Below are 24,564 nucleotides of genomic sequence, written 5' to 3' on the forward strand. Positions count from 1 at the left end.
CATAGCAGCCAAAAATTCTCCACTATGGAGCATGTATATAGTAGATTTCTTTTCTTTTCTTTTTACAAAGTGTTAAGAAGATTGGGGCTGCCGTATTAGGCACAAAATCAGCTACTACATGGATGTGTTGAAGTTTTTCAGTATGTAACTAGTTTGCTAATTTGTAACCAATATGGATGCTTTAAAGCCTGAAAAAGAACAAGGAAGTTATCACCATTGATTACCAGTATATCCCTGTATTTTGAATAAAATTGTTAGTCCTGAACCTTTTGATTGTTTTGTACTAAATATTTGGATATTTGGGTGAGAAGCCCATTTGGTGTGTACTGTTCAACCTCACCTCTTATTTATGTTATATTTATATTTATTCATGTGGGGATTCACACTTGTGGATACATGTGGATTTGTTGTTTGTATGCAAATATTGTATTCTTTGGACTAGGAGGTGTGGCATCAAACTGTGAATAGATCTAACAAGTCCCCAACAAAAACCCTCTTGAAAGCAAACTGTGGAACAAAAAATGTTATTTATTGTTATAGAAAAGCATCATTTGTGAAGTGAATATAAAATAATTTTGGTAACGTGCAGTTTAATTAGGACAGCCATTAAATTGAAGCGCCTCTGAAAAGTTGTCAAGTTCATCACACAATTCTGAATACTCAGGTTCCCGACACTGAATGTGGTTTGGCCACATCTCGATCCATGTGTCCCTAGTGACTATGTAGGAGAACCTAAAATGATACAAATTATGTGAAATTTAGTTACCTAAAAAAAGTTGTAATTGAACTGCAGCTAATAACAATCAAGTTTCCAATATAATTATCAATTAATTATCAATTAGTTATTAATGTAAATAGTGTTATGAGCAGAACCCATAGCCACCTTTTATGGAGCTACAACTGGTCTATGCCCAAAATGTATACCTAGTCCTCCAACCTAGCTGAATAATTATTGATCCTAATGCAAATCATATCTATAAGGAAATAAATATACCATTGAAAGTATTTAGTTGACCATTCCTAAATAGGGTTCTGTGATATTGAGATATTGAGGGTTCGTGATATTGAGTGATTGACTTCCCATTTTCTGGTGACCACATAGCTCTTGAGTCAACCTTACTTGGCTAAGCAGCATGTTGTCAGAATTTGCCAATATACCATACATCTTCTCTTTAGGATATCCCTTATTTGAACGCAACCCCTTCAGTTTCAGAAATTAAAGGGTTTTCTTTAGGGGTTGGAATTCGGACCACCACTGTAAGGGGAACATTTTTCCAAATGATCACTGACATCCAATGAGGACTTCTCCACTTTGAATGTCCCTGATTGGTATTGTCAGAAGGGAGAGGGCTACACGCTGTCTGCCCCTCTTTAGAAGGTCTGTTGAGGCTTGAAAAGTATGTAAAGTTTCTCTGGCATTAAAAGGTTGCAAAACGCTGGTTTAGGTATATCTGTTTCAAACTTTTTTAGATAATACTTGATGACCCTGCCGATAAACCCCTCTCCTCTTGGTCTCCTGTATTTTTTGTTCCCACCTTCCTATAGGCACATTACATCTTGTTTTCTTTATTGACATAAGGAAAGGGATGTTCTGTAAAAATAATGAATTTCCTGTCCTAGGGTGAGTGAGTATTGTACCATAGGACAGGGGACATGTTACTGATGGGATCACCAGGTAAAAATAAAGAAAAAGGCTGAGAAAACAAAAACCAATGCAGCTTAGCATTTGTTTCATTTTTTTCAGCATGTACCAAGTCATGATAAAAAAAGCATCCCCTGTACACACAAAACATGCCAAAAAACACGTTCTGGACCACACATTTGAAATTAAAAAAAGTTAGCGCAATTTCTAATTATCCCCTGCTCTCCAACTTCACCTACTTTTAGCTGGAAATAAACTTTGAAAAGGATATGTATGCATGTGATTTGTATTAGTTTTCTATTGCTTACCCAGAGCCCAAGTTCCATAGATCTTTGGCGACTCCCCACACAACGTAGTCCTGGCCCACTTCCATATTTAAAGCTTTGAGGCACTTGGAATGGCTGATAAAACCTCGTTTATCGTCTTTTTGAACAATATCTGTTCCTGGTAATAGAAAATAAGATGCACTTAAAAAAAAGCCAACTTTCATAATCAGGGTTCTCCCCAGGCACTTTTAGCTGGGCGCACCACCCAGCACTTTTCGGCACCCACCCAGCTGTTTTTTGGTGGTTACCAAAGAGTTTGCATGCCATGTTTATCCACTTCATGTATGAGGTGACAATGATTTACCCCCATCTCCCTGCTGTGTTCTTGCATTGTAACCCTGTCAAATGGGCCTCTGATAGGGAGTTCGGGTGACTGTGCTAATGCTCACTGCACAGACATGAATTGTTGTTGTCACCATAAGAAAATCCATTCCGTACCGTGGGGTGCAGCCATTACTGGAGGTGCACATTAGACTGTGTACCTGCAAACAGGCTGCAGGACGTCAGAGGTAAAAGGGCAACACAAAGTGTTTTATTAAAACACCAGCCTAAGGCTACAGCTGTTCCTCCACAGACAATGTAGGTATGTTGGGTTTGCTCTTAAAGTTCTTTAGGGAGGAGCACAGAAATTTTATTAAGTAAAATTGTACTTTCTGACAACATTCAAATTTTTCCCCCTTTAAAATTTGGGCATGTCATAAACCACAGAATCCTACCTTAGAACTTAAAAAATTCAACTGGTTAATTCCAGCAGATACAGTTCCTATGAATGCAGTCCTGAATTCTACCTAAAAACTTTTACTGTGCAATTTTAACAAATTTTTCCAAAGCTCTATTTTAAGACACAAAATGTCTACAGTGCAATCCCACCGGATGGAGTAGGACATGTCTGTAGAACATTCCTGAAGAAGATGCCTAAATTCTACCTCCATTCATGTTTGAAAGAGAAAATCTACAGTCAGTGTGTACTAATTGCAAGACCATACAATGTCTAATTTGAAAAAGCCAAAATTAAATTGAACTTTTCGTCACAAGTTGCTATTTCATTACTTACCAGGTTTAATGATGAGCTTCATTGTCATCACATAGGTAACATAATTGCTGCCTTCTTGGATTTCACTAAGCGTTGCCCTGTACACTGTAGAAGTAAAAAAATAAGATAATTGACAACTGCATTAATTGTTTTACTAGGTAAATTGAAGTTTTTGAACTGTATAATTCTTTTGTTGGAGTTCCCAACAAAATTAGGCTCCTTCACCAACTCATAAAGTCCTACTGAAAAATTGTAAACTTTTGAAACTTTATCATGCAAAGATTCCTTGTGTAATTTTTTTACATTCTAAGAAAACTACTTAAGACACATGATCGATCTCAGGCATGTGCAGAAGAAGCAGCCCATAGCCTCCTGGAATACATGATGTATGTGTTTACTGGATCACCAAGGCTCACCCATGATAGTCTATATTCCCCAGCGTTGAAGAACTTTAATAAATCAGGCTCAAGGTGTAACTCCCTCCACTGCACAAAAAGACATACTGTACTATAAAGATTTACAGTAACATTTTATTTTTTTTGCCCTCAGTATACATCTACCTATTAGGTTTTAGGCTGCTAATTAAATCATAATTACCATAGTCCACACCAACTTCACACGCCTTCTCAAGTCGTATTTGTGCATCTACTTCCTCTAACTGTTGCTGAAGGAAGCAGTTTTCTGCAAAACAAATATATTTATGTATATGGTTGTAAAATATATAAATAGGTATACAATGGTCCATACAGTTAGCTGAGATGTTTAAAACTATTTGTAAATTTCCTAAAAGAGGTAATAAGAAAACCAAGAACTACAAATTATTATTTTTGCAAGATGACCAGTTCAAAGTTTTACAACGTAGTCCTGGCCCACTTCCATATTTAAAGCTTTGCGGCACTTGGAATGGCTGATAAAACCTCGTTTATCGTCTTTTTGAACAATATCTGTTCCTGGTAATAGAAAAATAGATGCACTTAAAAAAAAGCCAACTTTCATAATACTTGGTGATTCTAACATGCCATGTTTATCCACTTCTTTTATGAGGTGACAATGCTTCACCCCCATCTCCCTGCTGTGTTCTTGCATTGTAACCCTGTCAAATGGGCCTCTGATAGAGACTTCGGGTGACTGTGCTAATCCTCACTGCATAGACATGAACTGTTGTTGTCACCATAAGAAAACCCATTCCATACCACAGCCATTACTGGAGGTACACATTAGACTGCAAACAGGCTGCAGGATGTCAGAGGTAACAGGGCGACACCAAGTGTTTTATTAAAACGACAGCCTAAGGCTACAGCTGTTCCTCCACAGACAATGTAGGTATGTTGGGTTTGCTCTTAGAGTTCTTTAGGGAGGAGCAGAGAAATTTGATTAAGTAAAATTGTACTTTCTGACAAAATTCAAATTTTGCTCTCACAGTGACTCTGGCAACCGTTTTTAAAATTTGGGCATGTTGTAAACCACAGAATTCTACCTGAGAACTTAAAAAACTCCACTGGTTAATTCCAGCAGATACAGTTCCTGTAAATGCAGTCCTGAATTCTACCTAAAATTTTTTACTGTCCAATTCCAACAAATTTTTTCAAAGTTCTACTTTAAGACACAAAATGTCTACAGTGCAATCCCACCGGATGGAGTAGGACATGTGTGTAGAACCTTCCTGAAGAAGATGCCTAAATTCTACCTCCATTTATGTTTAAAAGAGAAATTCTAAGTGAGTGTGTACTAATTGCAAGGCCATACAATGTCTAGTTTGAAAAAGCCAAAATTGAATCAAACTTTTCGTCACAAGTTGCTATTTCATTACTTACCAGGTTTAATGATGAGCTTCATTATCATCACATAGGTAACATAATTGCTGCCTTCTTGGATTTCACTAAGTGTTGCCCTGTACACTGTAGAAGAAAAAAAAATAAGACAATTGACGACTGCATTATTTTGTTTTACTGGGTAAATTGAAGTTATATAACTGTATAATTCTTTTGTTGGAGTTCCCAAGACAATTAGGCTCCTTCACCAACTCATGAAGTTCACCAAGTCCTACTGAAAAATTGTAAACTTTTGAAACTTGATCATGCAAAGATTCCTTGTGTAATTTTTTTACATTTTAAGAAAACTACTTAAGACACATGATTGATAGTGTTGATGTTTGAATTCGGTTTGTCCCTATATTTGACCCGAATATGGCTGTTCAAATTCGGGTAGACCCAACACGAAAAACACGGGATTCGACAGCAAAAATTCGGGAGGAAAAAAAAAGTTTGTTTTTTTTTAAATTATTTACTTCGTATGTGTTTTTTATTTTAAACTTGTTCTTTTTTATTTTTTACAGATTATCCGACAATGACATTATGAATCATGATGTCATTGTGGCATTCCTGGACTGTGGGAACTTTCCGATCACAGCTAATTGAAAGCAGGTGCCTTCAATTAGCTGTAACCGCAGGCAATACGAGGGCAATAGAGGTTGAATGGAGATACAATCTCCATTCATTACCTCTACTGCTCTGTGATTGGCTGAGAAATAGGAAACCCTGATGATAGCTCAAGCATCATCAGGGTTTCCCTTTCCTCAGCCAATTAGGGAGCAGAGTAATCAGCAGAGCTTTACTATGCTGACAGCTCCGCTCCCCTGATTACTCCCGAGGAGCTGTGGCATGTATTACGCATACAGAACATGTCACAGCTCCTCTTGGGCTGCAGCAATGACCGGGGGAACAGAGCTGTCAGCATAGTAAAGTTTTGCTGATTGATCTGCTCCCTGATTGGTTGAGGAAAGAGAAATCCTGGGGATGCTTGAGCTGTCATCAGGATTTCTCAGCCAATCACAGAGCACTAGGAATGAATGGGCACAAGTCTCCCCATTCATTTCTAGTGTTGAATGGCTGAGAAATATAAAACCTCAGCCAGAGCACTAGGGGTGAATGGAGAGGCTTGTCCTCATTTAACCCCTAGTGCCCTGCAATCCCTCACTGTCAGGAGGATTTCCAGGGCTCTGTTCATTGCAACCCTGGAAATCCTCCTGTCATTGGGATAACCTGTAAAAAAAAAAAAAAGTTAAATTATACAAACACACACATTATTAAAATAATTTTAAATGAAAGCCTTGTCCTCTTTTTTACTTATGTTATAACCCTTTCAGGGAATGAGTAAGGGTATTTACGTACCCCTGTACTCATTCCCTAGGGTGGGGCGGTGGAGATCTGGGAGTCTCCTTATTAAAGGGGGCTTCCAGATTCCAAAGTCCTGCTAAAAATGTTTAAAAAAGCCCCATTGTTTTCAATGAAAGCTTTCATAAAAGCTTAAAAACACTTGAAAAAGCCTTCATTGAGTTCAATGGAAGCGTTTTCCCGCGTTTATCCAGCGTTTTAATTTTTTAAATGTTGCAAGCAACGTTTAAGATAACGCTCAAAAACGTGTCTGAAGGAAACGTCCTGGTGTAGATTAGCCCATGGGAATGCAGTCCGTGTTGACTAAAGCTGCATACACACGTCCAATAATTATCGTTAGAAATGAACAATGAACAACCGATTGGCCAAAAAAAAGTGACCAAGGATGCCGACGAACGAGGATCGTCGTTGGAAATGAACGACCGCCACGGTGGATCTGATTGGCCGACGATCTTTCACTATCTATCATGTGTAGGTCATTCAGTGATTGTGCATGTGTCTGCGGTACACTTTCTCCTTTACATGTCCCTCCCTGCATCGTTTAAACGATTGTATCTAGTGTGTGGACACTGTTGGTGGATTATATATGAACGATCATATTGTTACAGCATGTACAGAATTGTGCACAATATGATTGTTCAAGTATAATTGTGCATAATCGTTGATCGGTCGTAATCGTTTGTTTTCTAACAATAATTATTGGAAGTGTGTACCTAGCTTTAGCCTATTATTGATGTGAGAGGTGCTCTTTAATACTCATGTGAAGTACAGGGGTATGTAATAGTGTTAGGTATCTCTTTATAAAGTATCTTTTTATGTATCCTTTTATAATGTATCTTTTTACAATGTATATTTTTATGTATCTTTTTACAATGTATCTTTTTACATCTGTTTGGAGGCTGTAGAAACTCTACACAGTGCTGAAAAAAACCTGAATTTTTCCTCCCATTGACTTTAATGGTGTTCGACTTTGAAATTCGACCACCCGAATAATTTTGCTACATTCCAGCGAATAGCTGCCAAATCGAATAGTGAGCTATTCGACCAACACTAATGATTGATCTCAGGCATGTGCAAAAGGAGCAGCTCATAGCCTCCTGGAATACATGATGTATGTGTTTACTGGATCACCCAGGTTCACCCATGATAGTCTATATTCTCCAGTGTTGAAGAACTTTAATAAATCTGGCTCAAGGTGTAGCTCCCTCTATTGCACAAAAAGACATACTGTACTATAAAGATTTACAGTAACATTTTAATTTTTTTGCCCTCAGTATACATCTACCTATTGGGTTTTAGGCTGCTAATTAAATCAAAATTACCATAGTCCACACCAACGTCACACGCCTTCTCAAGTCGTATTTGTGCATCCACTTCCTCTAACTGTTGCTGAAGGAAGCAGTTTTCTGCAAAACAAATATTTTTATATATATATGGTTGTAAAATATATAAATAGGTATACAATGGTCCATACATTTAGCTGAGATGGTAAAACAATTTGTAAATTTCCTTTTAAATAGTATTTTTTTCTCACAAATATCAACCTACCAGTACCCCAGTCTGTATTCATATAGGCCTCATATTGAACACTTCCCAATGAGCTAATTATTAGGAAGAAAAAGTACTGGTTTCACATCATTGGTGTGTTGTTCTACCATCCAATTAAAGCCCATGGAGGCACCCTGACCTAGCTGTATGGCAATAACTGTAATAGAAAAACAAAATTCTAGGACCCAGCTTTGCTTTCTGGCACAAGGGACTTAAAAGAGGAAATAAGAAAACCAAGAACTACAAGTTATTATTTTTGCAGGATGACCAGTTCAAAGTTTTTTTTCAACTGATTTGACCACTAGACACAGCTGTCTTAGTGCTGGACAGCCCTACTATACCTGCCATCAAAAACTGTCCACTATAATGAAAATTGTAAAGTATAGCTCTTTTTTATAAAACCATGAGATTTCAGTGGGTTTCCCTACTATAATGTAATTTTTTGGTGATTAAATAGGTGAACAAAAGTGATCATTTGAGCTCTTACCTGGTGAGTAATAATCATATACAGTGACTGATGCAGGTTGGATTAGACCCACTTTAAAGTATTGATGAAGATTGAACGTCAGACACGCATCCTCTGTGTGGGATATCTAAACAATGGATAAAAGAAAATCTTAAAGTGTATGACAAGCTAAACGTTAGTGTTAGTTTTAAATTCATTAGGAAACCCTTCGGGTTTCTATTGTTATGTGGGACGCTGTATATTAGACCAAATGTTTGAAGAGTAAGACTTCAGTGATCCAGCAAAACTGGAATAGTGAATATTTTCAATCCTGGACCAGAATCCATTCTAGGTTTTCTGGATCACCCCATGATAGTCTATGTTCTTCAGTCTTGGAGTATATGACATCAGGCTCTCTCTCCTGCCCAGTGCATGTATAATATGCAAAAAATCACAGAGAAGCCTCATGGTCAGGAGGAAAGTAAAAGGCTCTTCTGTTCTGGTATAAATAAATGAAACATATTTATTTCTCTTGCAAAGTGCATGGATTAAATGCTGGTGGATATCTGGGGGGGGGGGGGGGGACTTTTACATATCACTCACTGGAGTGATGTGATAAATGGAATGTTCTTCCTCTGATGTTGTGGGTTGGGCATCTTCACTCCTGATGTAATAAATTTCTCTAAGACTGGGTAAGAAAGGCTATCATGGTAATCCAACAAATTTGGAAAAGATCTGGTTCAACAATTTTGCCAATTAATAGCAAATGCTTTATTAGGAAATCCAATTCAGGTTTGCTGGATCCCCCAGATTCTGCCGTGATCTATCTTCTGCTGTCTTGGAGAGCTTTAATAAATCAGACCCATTGCTTTGATTAGGATCAAAAATCTTCTGGTCTGTGTTGCCCCATAGATAAGTGCAGCCTACAGAAGAGTCAATCATTACTCCAGTGTTGATGAAAAGATAAATCTAGAACCATATCTAGAACACAAATGAGACTCTAGGAGACAAGCATGCAACTAACACATGCATGTCAGATGATTTCTCACCTGGGTCCCTGTATCTGAAAGCCACCCAATAGCCATATGTGATTTATCAAATATTTTTCAAAAATAATGATGTACAGAATTGTATTTCTCTTGTTTGATATAGGTATGTCTATTCTGTTATAAAATCAAGCTAAACAACAAGGCTTAGGTAAAGGGGATTCCAAAGAGGTGATCCCCAGGTGGTCTTTTTCATGGTATGATAGGGGAAAAAATCCTACGAATAACACAAATTCCATCAGAACAAAATATATAAATGTTACTACAGGCAAAATCAGGTAAAACATTTGAGCATGTTTTCATAACAAGCATTTCTTACCCTGTCAATGTAGAGTATAAGTGTACTCTTGTCAAAAGCTCCCTTGTTGATCTCAAAGTTAGAGATGAATTTGTCCACTCCTTTTTTAAGCTGCATGAAATTGAAAGATTTAAGGTAACTAATAGTAATACCAAAATAGTATTGCTATGACAATTGGTGTATACAGTAGTGGCAAGGATAATGCTAAGGTCAGCAGCTCAATACCTACAGGGAATGCATATAAATAATTTGTAGTTTTATCCCACATTCCTTAGACGCATAATTGGAGGCTAGTTCTTTCCCATGTTTGCCATTTTAGACACTTCCACTGACAAGTCACCTTAAATAGTACAGTGGATATACCCTATATAATTGTTGCCTTCATTTTATTATGTCCTGCTTTCCACACATGGACATGAAAGATGTCTATGAGGACTCTTTTTGATTTATTATGGATTTCAAATGATTACATTAGATTTATTAGGCTTTTTTCTAAGTTTTATTCTCTATTCACTATCCCATTCTGAATGCACCTTTCTGTCCCCCTTCATTATGTGACTTACCTGGTGCAAATGGTCAGTCCATATGTAGAAAGGGTGCCCTCTGGTCCCTTAGCTACTCAAAAAGAAAACACTTTGTTAATATATAAATCTATGATCTTACAAAAACTAGTATTTTACAGCTTTAGCTCCTTTTATCACTAAAGCTCTCTGACATACTGTACTAAGAAAAGTAAGATGATCTGTGAGAACAGCAACCTACATATACTAAGATCGATTTGGTCGGAAGATGATTATTATGCGTTTTGGGGATTTGGTGGAAATTGGGGATATGGAGGAAATTGGAGCTCCCAGAAGAACCCCATGCCAACATAGTGATTTAATTTTTTTTCTTAATATGCCATGATGTGAAATGTGATTCTTGATATTAAAAATAGTTCACTATACTGAGGCAAAGAATACATGATCAAGATTTCCTCTTCCTGAGACAACATTTCCATGGGCTGGCGATTGTTAGGGAGCAGCAGTACCAAAATCCCCATTCTATTCATAACTACAGATTGACATACATTTCGAGTAATATTTCAGTTTTGTTCTATTAATATTATTGGCAACAAGTCTAATTTTTACCCATCAATCCTGTAAAATACTGGCCAGGTGGAAACCCTAATGAACTTAGAGTAATGACTGATCACTGAAAAAACATTTTAGTCTATCCTTAAGATGAATACATACCAAAGGGTTCTTCTTGAACTGTCAAAGTCAGATCAAAATTTTTACATTGCCTCTCTTTCTCCGTCTCAATAGCATAATACACAGAAAATGCCTGTTAAGAAGAAGGACATATGTTGCAAATTTCGTTGTAAACTCTGTCATCCTTTTTTTATGAGTTTGGACTTTGACTACCGTACAGGTTATATTCTGGTACTTGTAATACTTGTTCATCCTTAAAGATATTTACACTTACGTAAAAAGTACAATTATCCCTTTGCTCTCCAAAATGCATCAGAAAACCTAAACTGGACCTTGAGAGGCAAACAGATAAGTGTAGTTTTGTAGGTAAGTATAGTTATTTTTAGGAATGAACAAGTAGTACAATACCAGAATCTAACCTGAATGGTAGTCCAAGTAAGTCCCGGCGTAAAAATTCAGGAAAGTCCATGTCCAGTCCATGAGGTAAGTGTTAAAAATGGGGATGTCATCTTCAGTCTACCAAAACTCAGGAGGAAGATAAGGGGTGGAGTTTTTTTAAAACAAAGGACCCAACCCTCCCCCCCAAAATTCCCCATCATCATCATGTTGAACTGTCTGGTCTGCATTTAAATGTGAAAAATAATATGAAAAGAAGAACATTACACATTAGGTACAATCAAGTCATGAATTAGGTAACATTTTTGGCATATTAGACTTTACTATTATTATAAGACACTGAGCACTTACTGAAAATGATCCTTGTCCTTTTCCTTTTGCAGTGACTACAAAATCTCCCCTCATCGATGTCTGCAACAAGAAAGATTTTCTTCCGTTATTAGAAGGCAGAGAAATGTAACAGCAAAATTTGTTATTATTAATCTGAAGAGTAGTTTTATGCACCTGTTCTACTTTGTGGACAACATTGCTGTAATGCAGGAACATGTGTATATATGGTATAGAGCAGCGGCCGCCGATTTTTGGGGTTCGCAGCTCTGGTCGGTGCACCCCTGAGCGGGGTCAGGGATGGGTTAGGGACCATATCCCCCGTGCAAATTGCTTGCTCAGGGAAGTGGGTAGGCTGTGTTTCACGACACAACCTGCCTACTCTGGATCTACGATGGCAGAGCGGGCAGGGTTATGGCGTTATGATGTCACTATGAGGGAGGTTCCTCCCTTTTGATTGACAACCGGCTCCTTGCACATGCACTGTCAGGAACCAGTAATTTTAGTGGACAACCACTGGTAGAGGATTTGGGGTACCAATTAGATTGAAAGGCAATGCATAGCCACCATGTGTTTATATACGTTACTATTATACAAGTACAATGGGCACCAATACATACAGCTGCCAGCTACTGTAGAATGCTTTCTAAATATACAAAAAAGGAAGGGGGGGACAATTTTACATGCCATGACGTTCACTCAACATGTTTTCATATCCAATCCGTAGAGCACAGTCTGATATAAAAGAATGGAACATTTTTGTTTCAACAACAACTTGATGGTCCCTGATACCTTGCGCTTGGTCTTGTTTGGGTTATTTAGTCATAAGTCACACTTATGACCTTGATTTATAGATTTGCAGTATGACTGTTGTTGGCATTTGTTGGTGAATAAAAGCAAATTGTTCTACAGAATCCATAATTTTTGCCACTTTCTATAGGTAAAGTGTTAGGAAGTTTACATTATGCCTCACTTAATGCGTGTTGCGTTGTATTTTGTTACTGTCATTTATTATGTAATGGTGTTCCTTAAGTTAGTATCAATGTCATTTCTGTTATATGTGATTGACCACACTATCCATTTATTTAGTTCTTACCTGATCTGAGCGGGCACTCAAAGAATTACGGTTGTCCAGGCGAAGAGTCTTGGTCCTCGTTCTACCAGGAAGTTGAAAGGAAACATCCATTTCCAAATCCTTGCGTAATGGAACTTCCAGGACGTATTGAGCAAGAGCTTGGAAAACCATGATTGTACTCTATGGTATCATAAAAAAGAAACATTACATGGAGTCACTGCAAAAAGTAATTATCAGTGCATGGGACAATGGGCTTCTAGTATCAGTTAATTTTGTTGCCTGTATTCATGTAGTCAATAAACAACAAAAGCCTGAGATCGTTCAGAAGATTGTATCATTAGAGTACATAAACCCTAAAAATGAATGTTTCATAATTGTTCCTTTGGGGCCTGCTAAATATTGGATAATCTAGATATATGACATATAGACATGCTGGTCTCTTACTCGAGGCTAACACATGAATAACAGCTAAAATGATGATACTCCTTCAAATTGTACTTGCTTTAACTTTTAAGCAAGGCTCACCTTTCACACTTTTCAAATTTGCAATGGACTGCCATGACCTTATGCAGGGAGAGAGTTATGGCATCACAAGTAATAGGTGCTTATGTTTCTGCTAATTGCTTTATGACTTAAACAAACTATAATCATTATTGGAAAATGGGAAGTGGAAAATATGTATCCTATGGCTCTGTCAATGGAGCTCCGCAGGTTCTGTAAAACAAAATAATGGAATAACATAATGTAAAACAAGATGATGGGTATATTTAGTATCTACTGCCTTTTCTTAAAGTACATCTATCTGCCTTATTACTTTTTCATCTACCCAGCCAACATTTTAACCATCTACTTTCATAATTACCCATCCGTCTACCCAACCCTGCGCACATGCTTTATCCACACATATGCACCAATAGTTTTATTTATCTGCCCTTATAATCCCCTTTTGGTGAACACACCATTTTATCATTCCACCCATCTATTTTTTAGATTAGCTGTCCATAAATACATCCATAAATATTATTAATTATGCCTTTTTTCACCCAGACCTTTATCACCGTATGATAGACCAACTGTTTTTATATCCAACTCTTTGCCCATCCACCTTAACTTTCCCTTTAACATCATTATCTTCATCTGTCTTTTTTTGTGTTTATGACCTTTCTGGTGAAATATAAATATATAATTTTATGCATTGGTTACAGTATCTACCAAGACTTAAACGGCCTGATTTAAAAAAGCACTTTTTAATACGCTTTTACCAGTAAATTTTGGTGATCCAGCAAACCTGGAATGGATTTCTTTAAAATAATTTGCTACTTGTAAATGTTACTACTAGCAAATGTTTTCAATCATTGACCAGATCCATTCATGGTTTGCTGGATGAAAGTATATCCTCTCCAGCCTTGCAGAGCTTTAATACATCAGGCCCACAGTGAAAGAAAATCCCAAAATGTGCGTTGTCAGTAGAGTAGGCGTACAGAAGAAGAAGAAGTCTTGAAAGAGTGTTGGATTGTATGGAACCATATAAAAAAGGGGTTTTCAACAGTGAGAGTTTACATTTTTGCTATAGGGGTCCGTTCCTGAAGAAAATTAAAAGTTTGGATAGACTTCAAGGTATTCACACAATCAATGAGTGTATTTATTATGACAGTCATAAGTGAATGGGGGAAGGAACATTACAGTAAAAAGATTAACTACTTACATTTACATAACCAGTACAGGTTTTCTCACTTTCCAGCATAGCAATACTAATGAATGCGGTAAGCGTAGAATCTAAATCAACAGCTCCTTTCGTAATACCTCCCTGTGCAAAAGAAACATAAAATACAATATTTTGTATTATTATATAATGAAATATTTGAAGTTACATTTGCACATAAAATTAGGCAAAATCCCAGTGCTTACTTTTTTTTAGCGACCTGTAGCTGACCTTTGATCTTGGATACATTGGGCCTGATTTATTGAAGCTATCAAAACTGGAAACAATAGCTATCATGGGTGAACCTGGATGAGCTAGCAAACTTGATGGAATGAATTTCTTAAAAATGATTTGCTATTAGTTGGCAAATGTTTTTAATCCTAGACCAGGTCCATTTAAGTTTTGCTGGATCACCTAGGTTCTCTCTTGATAGTCTATCTTCTCCAGTCTTGGAGAACTTTGATAAATCAAGCCCATAATATACAAGAAGCAGTAATGATGAGTTTAAAGGCGGTCCAATGTAGACTTGGTTCCCCACAGCCCACAAGAAAATAACAGACATTTATTTCTAACAATTATTGATGGCTTTTTTTCTGCATTATACACCTATTTTCTCCCAGTCACCGGTAGCATCCAGATAATAGATTTAAACTTTTATGACCTAATCAGGCCCATTGTGCTGACCCAGCTTACCTTTTTGACTTACCTATGGAATATACTTTTGTAATATACTGCTCACAAGTTACCGACTCTGGCTGTCCACTTGAGATTATCTTCGCCTTCTGTTTCGGCACATTGTTGACTAATCCTGTTTATTGGTTTGCATGCATGCACTTGCCATTGAAAAACCTCTGGTATCTGTATCTGTATCTTTTGAAAATCTATAAAAGCCCTGGGGTTCAGACTACACTATTGCTGTGAGCATATATGCCCCTTGGATGCCCATGTGCCACTTGTCCTCACTATCAGGTTCACCTGGGCTGGAAAGGTAATTGAAGCTACCACCTTGTACATTCATCAGATATGCAATAACATGATAATCAATGTGTTGTAATTTATGGAATTATACTATCATACCATGGATTTTGTAACGGTCTGTTTAGAACTTGTACTGAAATGACAGGTGTACTTTGAACATACAAACCTTAGGAGAAATTGTAGAGAGATCAGTAGCTGGGTACCAATGATAGAAACATTTATGCAAAAGGTACCCAGCTGCTTCTCAAATTGTCCAAGAATAACATATGTAGCTGATGGTATATCCTAGATATTGTATGATAAACAAATACAATAAAATACAGATCACTGGTGGCTAAAATACATCTGCATTTATAATAGTATACATAAGCAAACAGTTAAACATGTTTCTTCACACTTCATGCTCTTTCTGTTTAAAGTACAAAAGCTGCCACAACTACAGATTTCATGTATGCTCACAAAATAGCAATTGTAATATACACAAAAGAGTACATATGCATATGTAAAAGTTACATACCACCATCTCCTGATTGTATACTGGGTAATTTTCCTCAAATAAACCATCTGGTTTCTGCTTCTCCAATACAAGCCATTTTACAGAGTCGCACAGTACACTTTTCTCAATGTTGATGAACTCATTAGCTAAAGCAAAAACTTTCACAACATAACCAGTGAGCCTGTGGAAGACATGTCAAATCAATAGTAGCAAATCAGAGACCCCGAGAGAGGACTCATATCCTAGCGGGTTGTCACTTTAAGTAGAAAAGTAAACATAATAAGCACATGTGAAGTCAGGTTAAGTAGGGGAGGGGACAGAATAAGCACAGGTGGAGTCATGTTGAGCGGGGGAGGGGACAAAATAAGCACAGAAAGAGTCACTTTAAGAAGGAGGAGATAACTAAGCAAATAGGGAGTAAAATTAGGCAGGTAAGAAGATAAAAATAGGTAACTGACTGCTCAGATGCTCACACTAAGAGTTGTTTTTTTCAAGCATAAAAAGGCTGTGGGGATCAGCACAAGTAACCATAAGCCCAAGTAGGAGGATTTGCTGGTGTTACACTGGGGGTTTTTGGAACTGCAAGCAATAAAAACCCGATAGGGGCTTGTAGTAACTCTTTCACATTCTTTCTTCACACGGTTTAGCTGGCTTTCAAGCTTAAACTAAAATATATGATGCAAAGTACAGTGAATTGTCTCTATTACCATGTGCTTGATGGAGTATGAATCCATAAACCATAGGATGCATCTGTTTTTCGGTGTGTCAACTGATTGGCTAAACCTGTTTCCAAATAAATAAGTAAAAAAGAAAAAAAAATCAAAAAACATGATACAATCAAGTGTGGCATAAAACAAAGTTTCTTAGATTGTTTGCATTGCAGTTTTTTTTAATGAAAAAAATTCCAACAACAATGTACAGGTATACCACATCCCAAAGCATATATTATAAACAAATTATATATTGTTGATATTGCCCTCCATGAGGCAAAAGTATTTCAACCAGAGCTTTTATTTTACTATAATATTTTTAATATATTTAAATAATGCTGGGGAAACAATATATGAAAAAAAGTTGCAGAAAAAAAAATAGAAAAGATAGAAATGGGCTGAAGTTTCCATAGTACATTTACATATTCTGTTTTTAGTGTTCCATTTTTTTACTTTTTCTAATTCAGTAAAACTTTGTCTTTTTTCAAAATCATTGGCTTACGTGTCATCTTTTAGGAAAAGGTTAGGTTATGGGGCACTTTGGCAATGGGTAAACACACGGGTACTATAATCATTTGCTATTACTTGCCAAATGTTTTGCCAAATGTTTTTAATCCTGGACTAGATCCATACAAGGCTTACTGGATCACCCAAGTTTACCCATGATGAGTTTTAAAGGTGTTCAAAATAGACCTTTTTCCCCACAGCCCACATGAAAATTGCACTCACCATTATTCATGTGCTTGATGGCTTCTGATCTGCGTTCTACACCTACTTTCTCCCAGTCACCGGTAGCATCCAGATAATGAGCTGCAATTACGGTGGGAGTCATGCTCATCATGTTCTGTTCTCCACAACCAAATGGATGTGTGATCAAGTGATTCAGATTGGCTCCGTCAATGGATTTCCCCACCAGTTGGCTAATTTCTGTCCCTGTGAAATGCAAATATTTGAGTGAAAGCTACTCTCTGGGAATGTGACCTTTACCCCAGGAATGATCCCATATCCTTCTAGAGTATCATTAGGTTAATAAAATAAGGCACCAGGATTTGGTCAAGCTGAAATTTTACTGGATTGTAGTTAATGATAAAGTGACCTGTATGCTTGCAAACAAAACAGCTTTATTTCCCAGAACCTGGGACCCTTGGATTCACTATTTTGGGTAACCTAGTGTTCAACCACAAGTAAAAAACCTTCTCCCCTTTCTCTTTTTTCTTCTGTTTGTTGTTTTCTCCATAGTAAATCTGCAGGCTCTTCTTCTTGCTCACAATCTACATTCCTCTCATTTATAGTCTTTTTGGCAAATGCCTCAACCCATGGGCCATTTAGATGTTATATCATATGAAGCTTGTTCTCTGTTCTCAGAGATCGATGGTCTCTGTTATGGGTTATCATCTATATTTGTTAAATATATAGATCTTTTGGATGAACAATTGACATAGGAGGATATCTATGGAATTGTTCCATATGGGCAAAAAGTTCACTTCCTGTTCTCTGTTCAGTATTTTGTTGTTTTTTCTCCATTTTATGCAAATAAGTCAGTAATGTTTTTTGTTTTTTTTTTACTCTGTCTAGACCTATGTACCTTTACTTTTTTTAAATGTTAATAACAATTAGTGAAAGTAAAACCCAGCAAAACAAACTGGGCTATCTTAGAAAAGGAAGGGATAGATGTAAAAAGTATCTGCACTTCTGTAAGTCATGGAAGTGCCTTGGGACTAATTGCCATCCTTTTCTGATCCTTATTGTTCCATGGAGGATTTTTGGCCTCAACCAAAAAAATATTCCACTGATCAATACAGCCACCAAAAAGGTCCAGAAGCTCCAGGTTAATTTGAGCTGTGTATGAACAATAACAAGCCAATATCATTATCTACCTTTTGCTGCACTCTGCATTATTACTCAACACCTCAACCTGCATTTTATGGCCCAATTATAAATTGAAGACCCCCTGATAATAAAGTGGATCCAAATGTAGTGGGACACAGCAGTTATATCTTAACCCACCTGGCCAATTGAAATGGCAGAAGATCCTGATCCCGGAAGAAGACAGGGGAAGATGGTGGCACTCACAATAAAGCATGGACAGGCGAGTGTAAAAAAAAATGAGATCAGGCAGATAAATGTATTGTATTGCAGTAGGAACATCACCTCTCAATTCTGCAATAAGTACCTGGTTGCTTGCAGTATTTAGTTTTTCACTTTAGTTCCACTTGAAGCCTGTTGTGCTTCTAAACTTAGTGCTAAGGAGAGATGTCCATGAATAGAGGGGAGCAGATCATGTGACCTTGAAATGTAATGTGGCCAACAGGCATTTGTTAGGTTCAACCATGAACTTTCTTCAGGGGGCAGCGACAGCTTTAGATAAAATTGGACCCTGGGCATAAATGAAAGGGGGTCTTAAAAGAACAGGATTACAGCTCCATACACATCTTGCAATTAAGTCAGTTAGATCCTTGAAGCAAGGGGGAGCATTGGGCAATTTACCCTAAACCCCACCCTCCTCCACTAAAATTGACAAATCCAAACTTTGGAAGGGATGAAGGGGTTGTGATATCTTTTTCTCGGCTTCCCATCTACCAGCAATGTTGTGAAGTGTGATGATGAGGCATACTGGGCTCTGGAATTGAATTTTTCTGCATGTAAATGACTATTAGCATTAAGCCCCCCCAACACTGTTCATAGATGTGTTTGTTCCTCCAAGAGTGCAGCTCAGTTTTGTTTTTCGCTATACAAAAATTGCTTACGGAACACTTACCCTGGACAGTAACAATGGTTTCAATTGGTGTATTTGGAACAATATTTTTGGGATCCACGGCTTTGACCAGCTCCTCCTGTACTCCAGCTGCAAAATATTAACAATATGAAACATTGAACAATTCAACATCAACTCATCAACTCAACAATGCAGCTTGTGATTAATTGTTTTATAGTAACACCTCCCCAAATCACTGGTTTCCATGTTCATGTGCAAGAAGGAGGATCAGAAAATGAATATTCACCAATTCTCCTTCTTAGTCTTTATGAAGTCCCTGGGGGTAACTGAAGTGTTATATGAACTAATAATTTAGTTCATGTGTAAAATAAGGATAAATTCAAGAATACAGTGGGTGATTGCATGCCTATGTTATTCTATTCTCACGTGGATGTTGTATTATAAAAAACAAATGCAGAAGGAACATATTTTATTTATATTTATAGACCTCTTCCTCTTTCTTCTGGATCCAAAACAACATTTTTTAGGGTCTGCACAACCCGTCTTCCTTCCGGCTATAACAAAACACATAAAGAAAACACAAAAGTTATTAGAAAGTGTCATTATTATACAAAAAAAAACTAGATTCATATTTGCTTTTTGTCTTAATGATTGTAAGGTTCTTACCCCACCAGCAATCCCGCGTCGTCCTCACTCGTGGCGACCCAGGGATCGCTCTCAACGTGTCTCCACTCTCTGGCGGGGGATCTGTCCCGGCCAAACTACTCTTCAGCCAAATGGCATCCCCTGCATCCCTGCAGATGTGCACAGTGCTGCACACGCTCACAGCATTCCTGCGGGGGTGCACAGCACAGCATGGCCAGGGGGTCCTGCTATAGGAGGCGTGCACTACTATACGCACCCCTCAAAGGAAGAAGCAGCCAGCTGCCTCGCCGTGGGCCGGGGCATGTTTAGTTTGAATTTACTTTGGCCAAACCAGGTGGCGCAATGTGATTGGGCACTCTACCCATTTAATGAGACCCTGTGATTTGCACCCTTGCCCATTTTAGACTCTGTGTTACAGTGTGCTTGGGTGCATTCTTCTGTTGGATTTCCATGTTAACCTCTGTTTTCTTCCCTCATGTCTTGTTATCAGCTCATACTTATTACCCACCTCAACCTGGTCTAATTATTGACTTGAATGAATTCTGCCTGCCCTGACTTCGGATGGTCCCTTGCTACACCTTCTGCCTCATCCTTCTGTACTTCACTTTATCAGATTGATTATTTAGTGTTTGACCTCAGCCTGTACCTAGATTACCCAATAAAGGTTGTTGAAAATACTTCCTGGAGTTGGTTGTGATTTGTGTGCCCAGGCGCATTACAATGATACATTCATTCATTGAGCTTTTCTAAAAATATGTGTTAAATTGATTCCCATAACTACCTATAACTATCCTTTGCAAAGAACTGCATCATTTTCATGTCTGTGGCTACAATTCATGTTTCTTTCAGAGTATCTTCTTTTGTAGCCACTCCTTTGTGCCGTGTAAACACCCCCATTCATAATAATACACAGTGCAGTGAATTATAGGACATTTTTTTTGTAGGCACCACCAACAGCTTCCACACAGTGGGCCTGATTTATTAAAGCTCTCCAAGGTTGGAAAGGATGCACTTTCATCAGTGAAGCAAACCTGTATTGGATCTGGTACAGAATTAAAAACATTTGCTAAAGAACAGCTAATTACTTTTAGGAGATCCATTCCAGGTTTTCTGGATCACCCAGCTTCACTGATGAAAGTGTATTCTCTACATTCTTGGAGAGCTTTATTAAATCAGGGCCAGTGTCTCTTTAATTGTGGGACAATGGTACAGCACAATGGCATTGATTTACTAAAGCTCTCCAAGGCTGGAGAGAATACACTTTGATCAGTGAACCTGAGTGATCCAGAAAACCTAGAATGGATTCCTTAAAATCATTTGCTATTTGCTAGCAAATGTTTTGAATCCTGGACCAGATCCATTTCAGGTTTGCTGGATCACCCAGCTTCACTGATCAAAGTGTATTCTCTCCAGCCTTGGAGAGCTTTAATAAATCAGGGCCAATGTCTCCAATATGGTTGTGTTGCCATCCTTGCAACAGCAAGAACCACTGTGATCTACAACACAACTAGTAACGGAGGTAAGGGTGGGGGGTGTTGGCAGACATGGGCAAACTACAGCCAACTGTTCCCCACTCACCATCATATGCATTGGACTGCGACAAGCCGGCACACCTGTCAAAATGTCTATTGGTTATTGGAAGCTGTATTTTATAAAGTTTATAAAGGCTTTAAGAAAAGATATATTGGCATTGATTAAGTCCACCCAACCAAAATGATTTGGGCAAAGGGAGCACAGATCTAAACTTACAGCAACCAGGAATAGTTTTAATAGGCAATAAGTTAAAGAAAACTATGGCAAAACAGCAGTGCAATTTGTTCTTACTCACCACGACATTAAGCTTCTTTCTTACACCATCTGCAACGAACTGCCCAGCAGCCTTCACTTCCACATCATGAAGACCCAAGGTCAATGGTACAATGATAAAGGGCATAGCCATAGATGATGAAGCTTTTACAGTCACAAATTGCCGATATTTACTCTTCAATATTAAAAATAAAATAAAAAATAATTTTTCAAAAACTGGTAATTTGCCATGGTGTCAAGAAAGCACAAAATAAAAAAAAGGTTTATGTGTCTATAATGTGCAAAAGGTAAGGGAGCAAAGTTGGCAGGAGTTGGGAGTCTTAAATATCATAAATTGCAGAGACACAATTCAAAGAACACTTACTATGTAATTAAAGTGTGTGATCTGGCTCTGAACTGCTGGGTTATTGTTCCGGATGATGAAGTTGACAGCAGCATTTTCACCAATTTTCAGTTCTCCACCAGCAAAACTGAGATGTAGAAAATTACCACCAAGAGGTCGGTAGGCAATGGCTGTCATAGTAGCACTTGCTTGTAGGTTAGCTGCTAATTTTGTATCATTTGTGATAACCTTACAAAACAAAAAAAAAACATAAAGACCAAACTTTAGAAAAGATCTAACAGAATTTCCAGTAATATGAAAAGCAGTAGTTGAATGTAAAATAATTATAATTCATTAAACTATGGCCATATTTTTTTATACTTCCTTTTCTGCTGAGTACAGGTGCTTGGAACGACGATTCTTAGTCAGATTAAAAGCCAGTGTAGAAAAAATATATGTCTTACAGTTATAGGAAGAGAATTTATATCTGCGCCGGTATTGATAGGCAGTCGGACTGTTCCATCTTCTAATGTTTCCCCTCTCACTTTTCCCGGTTCTGCTACCACAGGGACACGATGTGCTGGAGTGCCATCTGGGTTGGTGACAAACACCTAGAAGAAATGAAAGATTAATAATATTATTATTATTACACAGTATTTACATTTTACGCAGTGCTGTAGTCCATAGTCATTTCATTATCTGTCCCTCAAAGTGTCCCACAATCCAATGTACCTACCATAGTCATATGTCTTTAATACAGTCTAAGGTAAATTTTGGGTGGAAGCCAATTAATCTAACTGCAAGTTTTTCAGATGTTGGAACAGTACCCGGAGAAAACCCACACAATCATGTGGAGAACCTGCAAACGCCATGCGGAAAGTGTCCGGCTGAGATTCTTATTCGGGACCTAGCGCTGCAAAAGCACTAACCACCGATCCACCATGCTGCCCATATAATGATATAAAGATATAATGAAGTGCAACAGTCTCATTGTAGATCTAACTATATGAGCTATCTCGTATTTCCAATTTGAAATGAGCAGTTATACCAGTGTTTCTTAACCAGGGTTGCATTAAACCCTAGGTTTCCTCTAGAAATTGCTAGGGGTTCCTTTAGCAATGAATAATTGGTGCCTCTGAGGTTAGTTTAGCTGACACCAATGAGCTTTTTGGCTGTTTGTAAGGGTTCCTCTAATGTTAAAAAACTCAAGAAGCAAGAGTATAACTCAAGAGTTATACTATACATCACCAGAAGGAAAACATTGTCACTTCAAAATAAAATGTGCCAAAAATAAAACAAGACAAATGGTGATCTGGAAACCATGGGACACTATAATAGTATGGGACAATTGTTTTCTTACGGATTATCAGTTGAATATATATAAAAATATATATATTTATATATCCTGGTTTCATCCAGGATGTTAGGTACATTTGCCCCAGATACATGTTATATGCAGAGTTTTTTTCTGTGTAATCGGACAGTTTTGCTTTTGACCTGAAGGGGGTGCTGAAGTACCAGACTGAATGACAATGAGCTTCTTGACCAGATGGGAGCGCTAAAGAGGCCTGGGGATGATCAGGTGTAATTGTCTCAGCTGAAACCCATCCTGGAAACTAGGTTGGGATGGATTGTTAGTAAAGGGATCTAACAGGCAGTTAGGCTTTATTTTGCTACTATGTCTTCTCGTTTCAGAGAAGCCGAACCTTCGCCATCTAATATCTAAAGGTAATACAGCCAGATTCAAGTTGTATTCATGTGAAGCAATAAATGCAATTTACCAACAGATCTAGACCAGTGAGAATAGAATTGGCAAAATTGGCAACAGCAATTTATTAAGGCTCCCCAAGACAAACCTGGGATGAATTTCCTAAAAATAAATGTTTTCAAACCTGAACAAGTTTTATTATAGGTTTGCTTGTTCCCCCTAAATATTCCTTAATAGTCTATCTTCTTCAGTCTTGTAGAAGTATAATAACTCAGGCCCTTTGTAAATGAAATGTATACGTTGGTCTCACTTTTCTAATTCTGTCTCCACCTCAACGTGGACACTGTCAAATATTGATGTCACTTCTTTGGTCAGTTGACATATTTTCTTAGACATAAAATAGTTCTTGAGTTCAGCAATTGGCTTCTAAGCCACTATTGCTTGAAAGAAATTCATACGCTCCTCCATACCCATGACCATTGTCATTGATCATTATAAATAAGGCAAAGGTTGAAAGGGAGCTTTGTCAAGGTATTAGGTGTTTGGTGATTGTTTTATATTGTCACCATCACTTTTTCCTATATAGGGACAATCTCTTTAAAGGATCATTGTACTTTTAGGAATTATCCTTTACTCCTGCTTTCCCAGGTATCCGATACTTTGAAATTATGTTGGATGCAGAAGATTCTTGGTAGCGGTAGACAACTCAACAGACTTTAGCACACTATTTTGTTTAATTATCATAAAAATGTAAAATCTTTTTAAAGTGAAACAAAAGTTCTACATTAGAAACTGGAAATCAGGCACATGCGCAGCTCGGAGCTTGCTGCTAGGGTTACTCAGCACTCCTAGCTTCCCTTAAGTGTGCTGGCACCAAACACCAAACCCATGTGAGTTAAATCATTCTGGCCCAACTTTTCAAGATGGTAGAAGATCAGGATACGGGAGGACAGAAGGGATATATTCTAAGTAATATTCT

General features: G+C 37.7%; 3 protein-coding genes and 1 long non-coding RNA gene across 4 annotated transcripts; all 4 read right to left on the minus strand.

Moving 5' to 3' along the window:
- Positions 1–508: 508 nt before the first annotated feature.
- On the minus strand, positions 509–3,761 carry LOC140322824 (complement C3-like). Its single transcript, XM_072399438.1, has 4 exons — positions 3,599–3,761; positions 3,023–3,106; positions 1,951–2,086; positions 509–732 (listed from the first exon to the last, which is right to left on the minus strand). Exons 1-4 carry the CDS (start codon positions 3,744–3,746, stop codon positions 591–593), a joined length of 510 nt encoding a protein of 169 aa, XP_072255539.1. The 5' UTR covers positions 3,747–3,761; the 3' UTR covers positions 509–590.
- Positions 3,762–3,853: 92 nt separating this feature from the next.
- LOC140322825 (uncharacterized) lies at positions 3,854–7,617 on the minus strand. The gene is made up of 3 exons (XR_011919255.1): positions 7,497–7,617; positions 4,816–4,899; positions 3,854–3,951 (listed from the first exon to the last, which is right to left on the minus strand). It is a non-coding gene; the product is annotated as an uncharacterized lncRNA (long non-coding RNA).
- Positions 7,618–8,069: 452 nt separating this feature from the next.
- Positions 8,070–12,719, minus strand: LOC140322315 (complement C3 alpha chain-like). The gene is made up of 7 exons (XM_072398894.1): positions 12,524–12,719; positions 11,452–11,511; positions 10,747–10,837; positions 10,075–10,126; positions 9,533–9,650; positions 8,210–8,315; positions 8,070–8,083 (listed from the first exon to the last, which is right to left on the minus strand). The coding sequence occupies exons 1-7, from the start codon at positions 12,671–12,673 to the stop codon at positions 8,070–8,072; spliced, it is 591 nt and encodes a 196-aa protein (XP_072254995.1). The 5' UTR covers positions 12,674–12,719.
- A 371-nt stretch (positions 12,720–13,090) lies between these two features.
- Positions 13,091–21,727, minus strand: LOC140322316 (venom factor-like). The gene is made up of 8 exons (XM_072398895.1): positions 21,578–21,727; positions 19,592–19,658; positions 19,147–19,233; positions 17,118–17,321; positions 16,386–16,461; positions 15,700–15,859; positions 14,208–14,309; positions 13,091–13,216 (listed from the first exon to the last, which is right to left on the minus strand). Exons 1-8 carry the CDS (start codon positions 21,686–21,688, stop codon positions 13,091–13,093), a joined length of 933 nt encoding a protein of 310 aa, XP_072254996.1. The 5' UTR covers positions 21,689–21,727.
- Positions 21,728–24,564: the final 2,837 nt, after the last annotated feature.

The sequence above is a fragment of the Pyxicephalus adspersus genome, chromosome 2 (genome assembly GCF_032062135.1).
Source record: "Pyxicephalus adspersus chromosome 2, UCB_Pads_2.0, whole genome shotgun sequence".
NCBI classification, from domain to species: domain Eukaryota; kingdom Metazoa; phylum Chordata; class Amphibia; order Anura; family Pyxicephalidae; genus Pyxicephalus; species Pyxicephalus adspersus.

Coding starts and splice junctions, on each gene's coding strand:
- LOC140322824 (XM_072399438.1), bottom strand. CDS start 3,746: ATGGACCATTGTATACCTATTTATATATTTTACAACCATATACATAAA. Junction 2,087..3,022: donor GAAGCTCATCATTAAACCTG/GTAAGTAATGAA, acceptor TTCTATTACCAG/GAACAGATATTGTTCAAAAA. Junction 733..1,950: donor CTATGGAACTTGGGCTCTGG/GTAAGCAATAGA, acceptor GTATCATTTTAG/GTTCTCCTACATAGTCACTA.
- LOC140322315 (XM_072398894.1), bottom strand. CDS start 12,673: ATGGTTTTCCAAGCTCTTGCTCAATACGTCCTGGAAGTTCCATTACGC. Junction 10,838..11,451: donor AAGGACAAGGATCATTTTCA/GTAAGTGCTCAG, acceptor TCTTCTTAACAG/GCATTTTCTGTGTATTATGC. Junction 10,127..10,746: donor AGTTCAAGAAGAACCCTTTG/GTATGTATTCAT, acceptor CTTTTTGAGTAG/CTAAGGGACCAGAGGGCACC.
- LOC140322316 (XM_072398895.1), bottom strand. CDS start 21,688: ATGGCTATGCCCTTTATCATTGTACCATTGACCTTGGGTCTTCATGAT. Junction 19,659..21,577: donor GAAAGAAGCTTAATGTCGTG/GTGAGTAAGAAC, acceptor GTTTTGTTATAG/CCGGAAGGAAGACGGGTTGT. Junction 14,310..15,699: donor TATACAATCAGGAGATGGTG/GTATGTAACTTT, acceptor TCTTTTGCACAG/GGAGGTATTACGAAAGGAGC.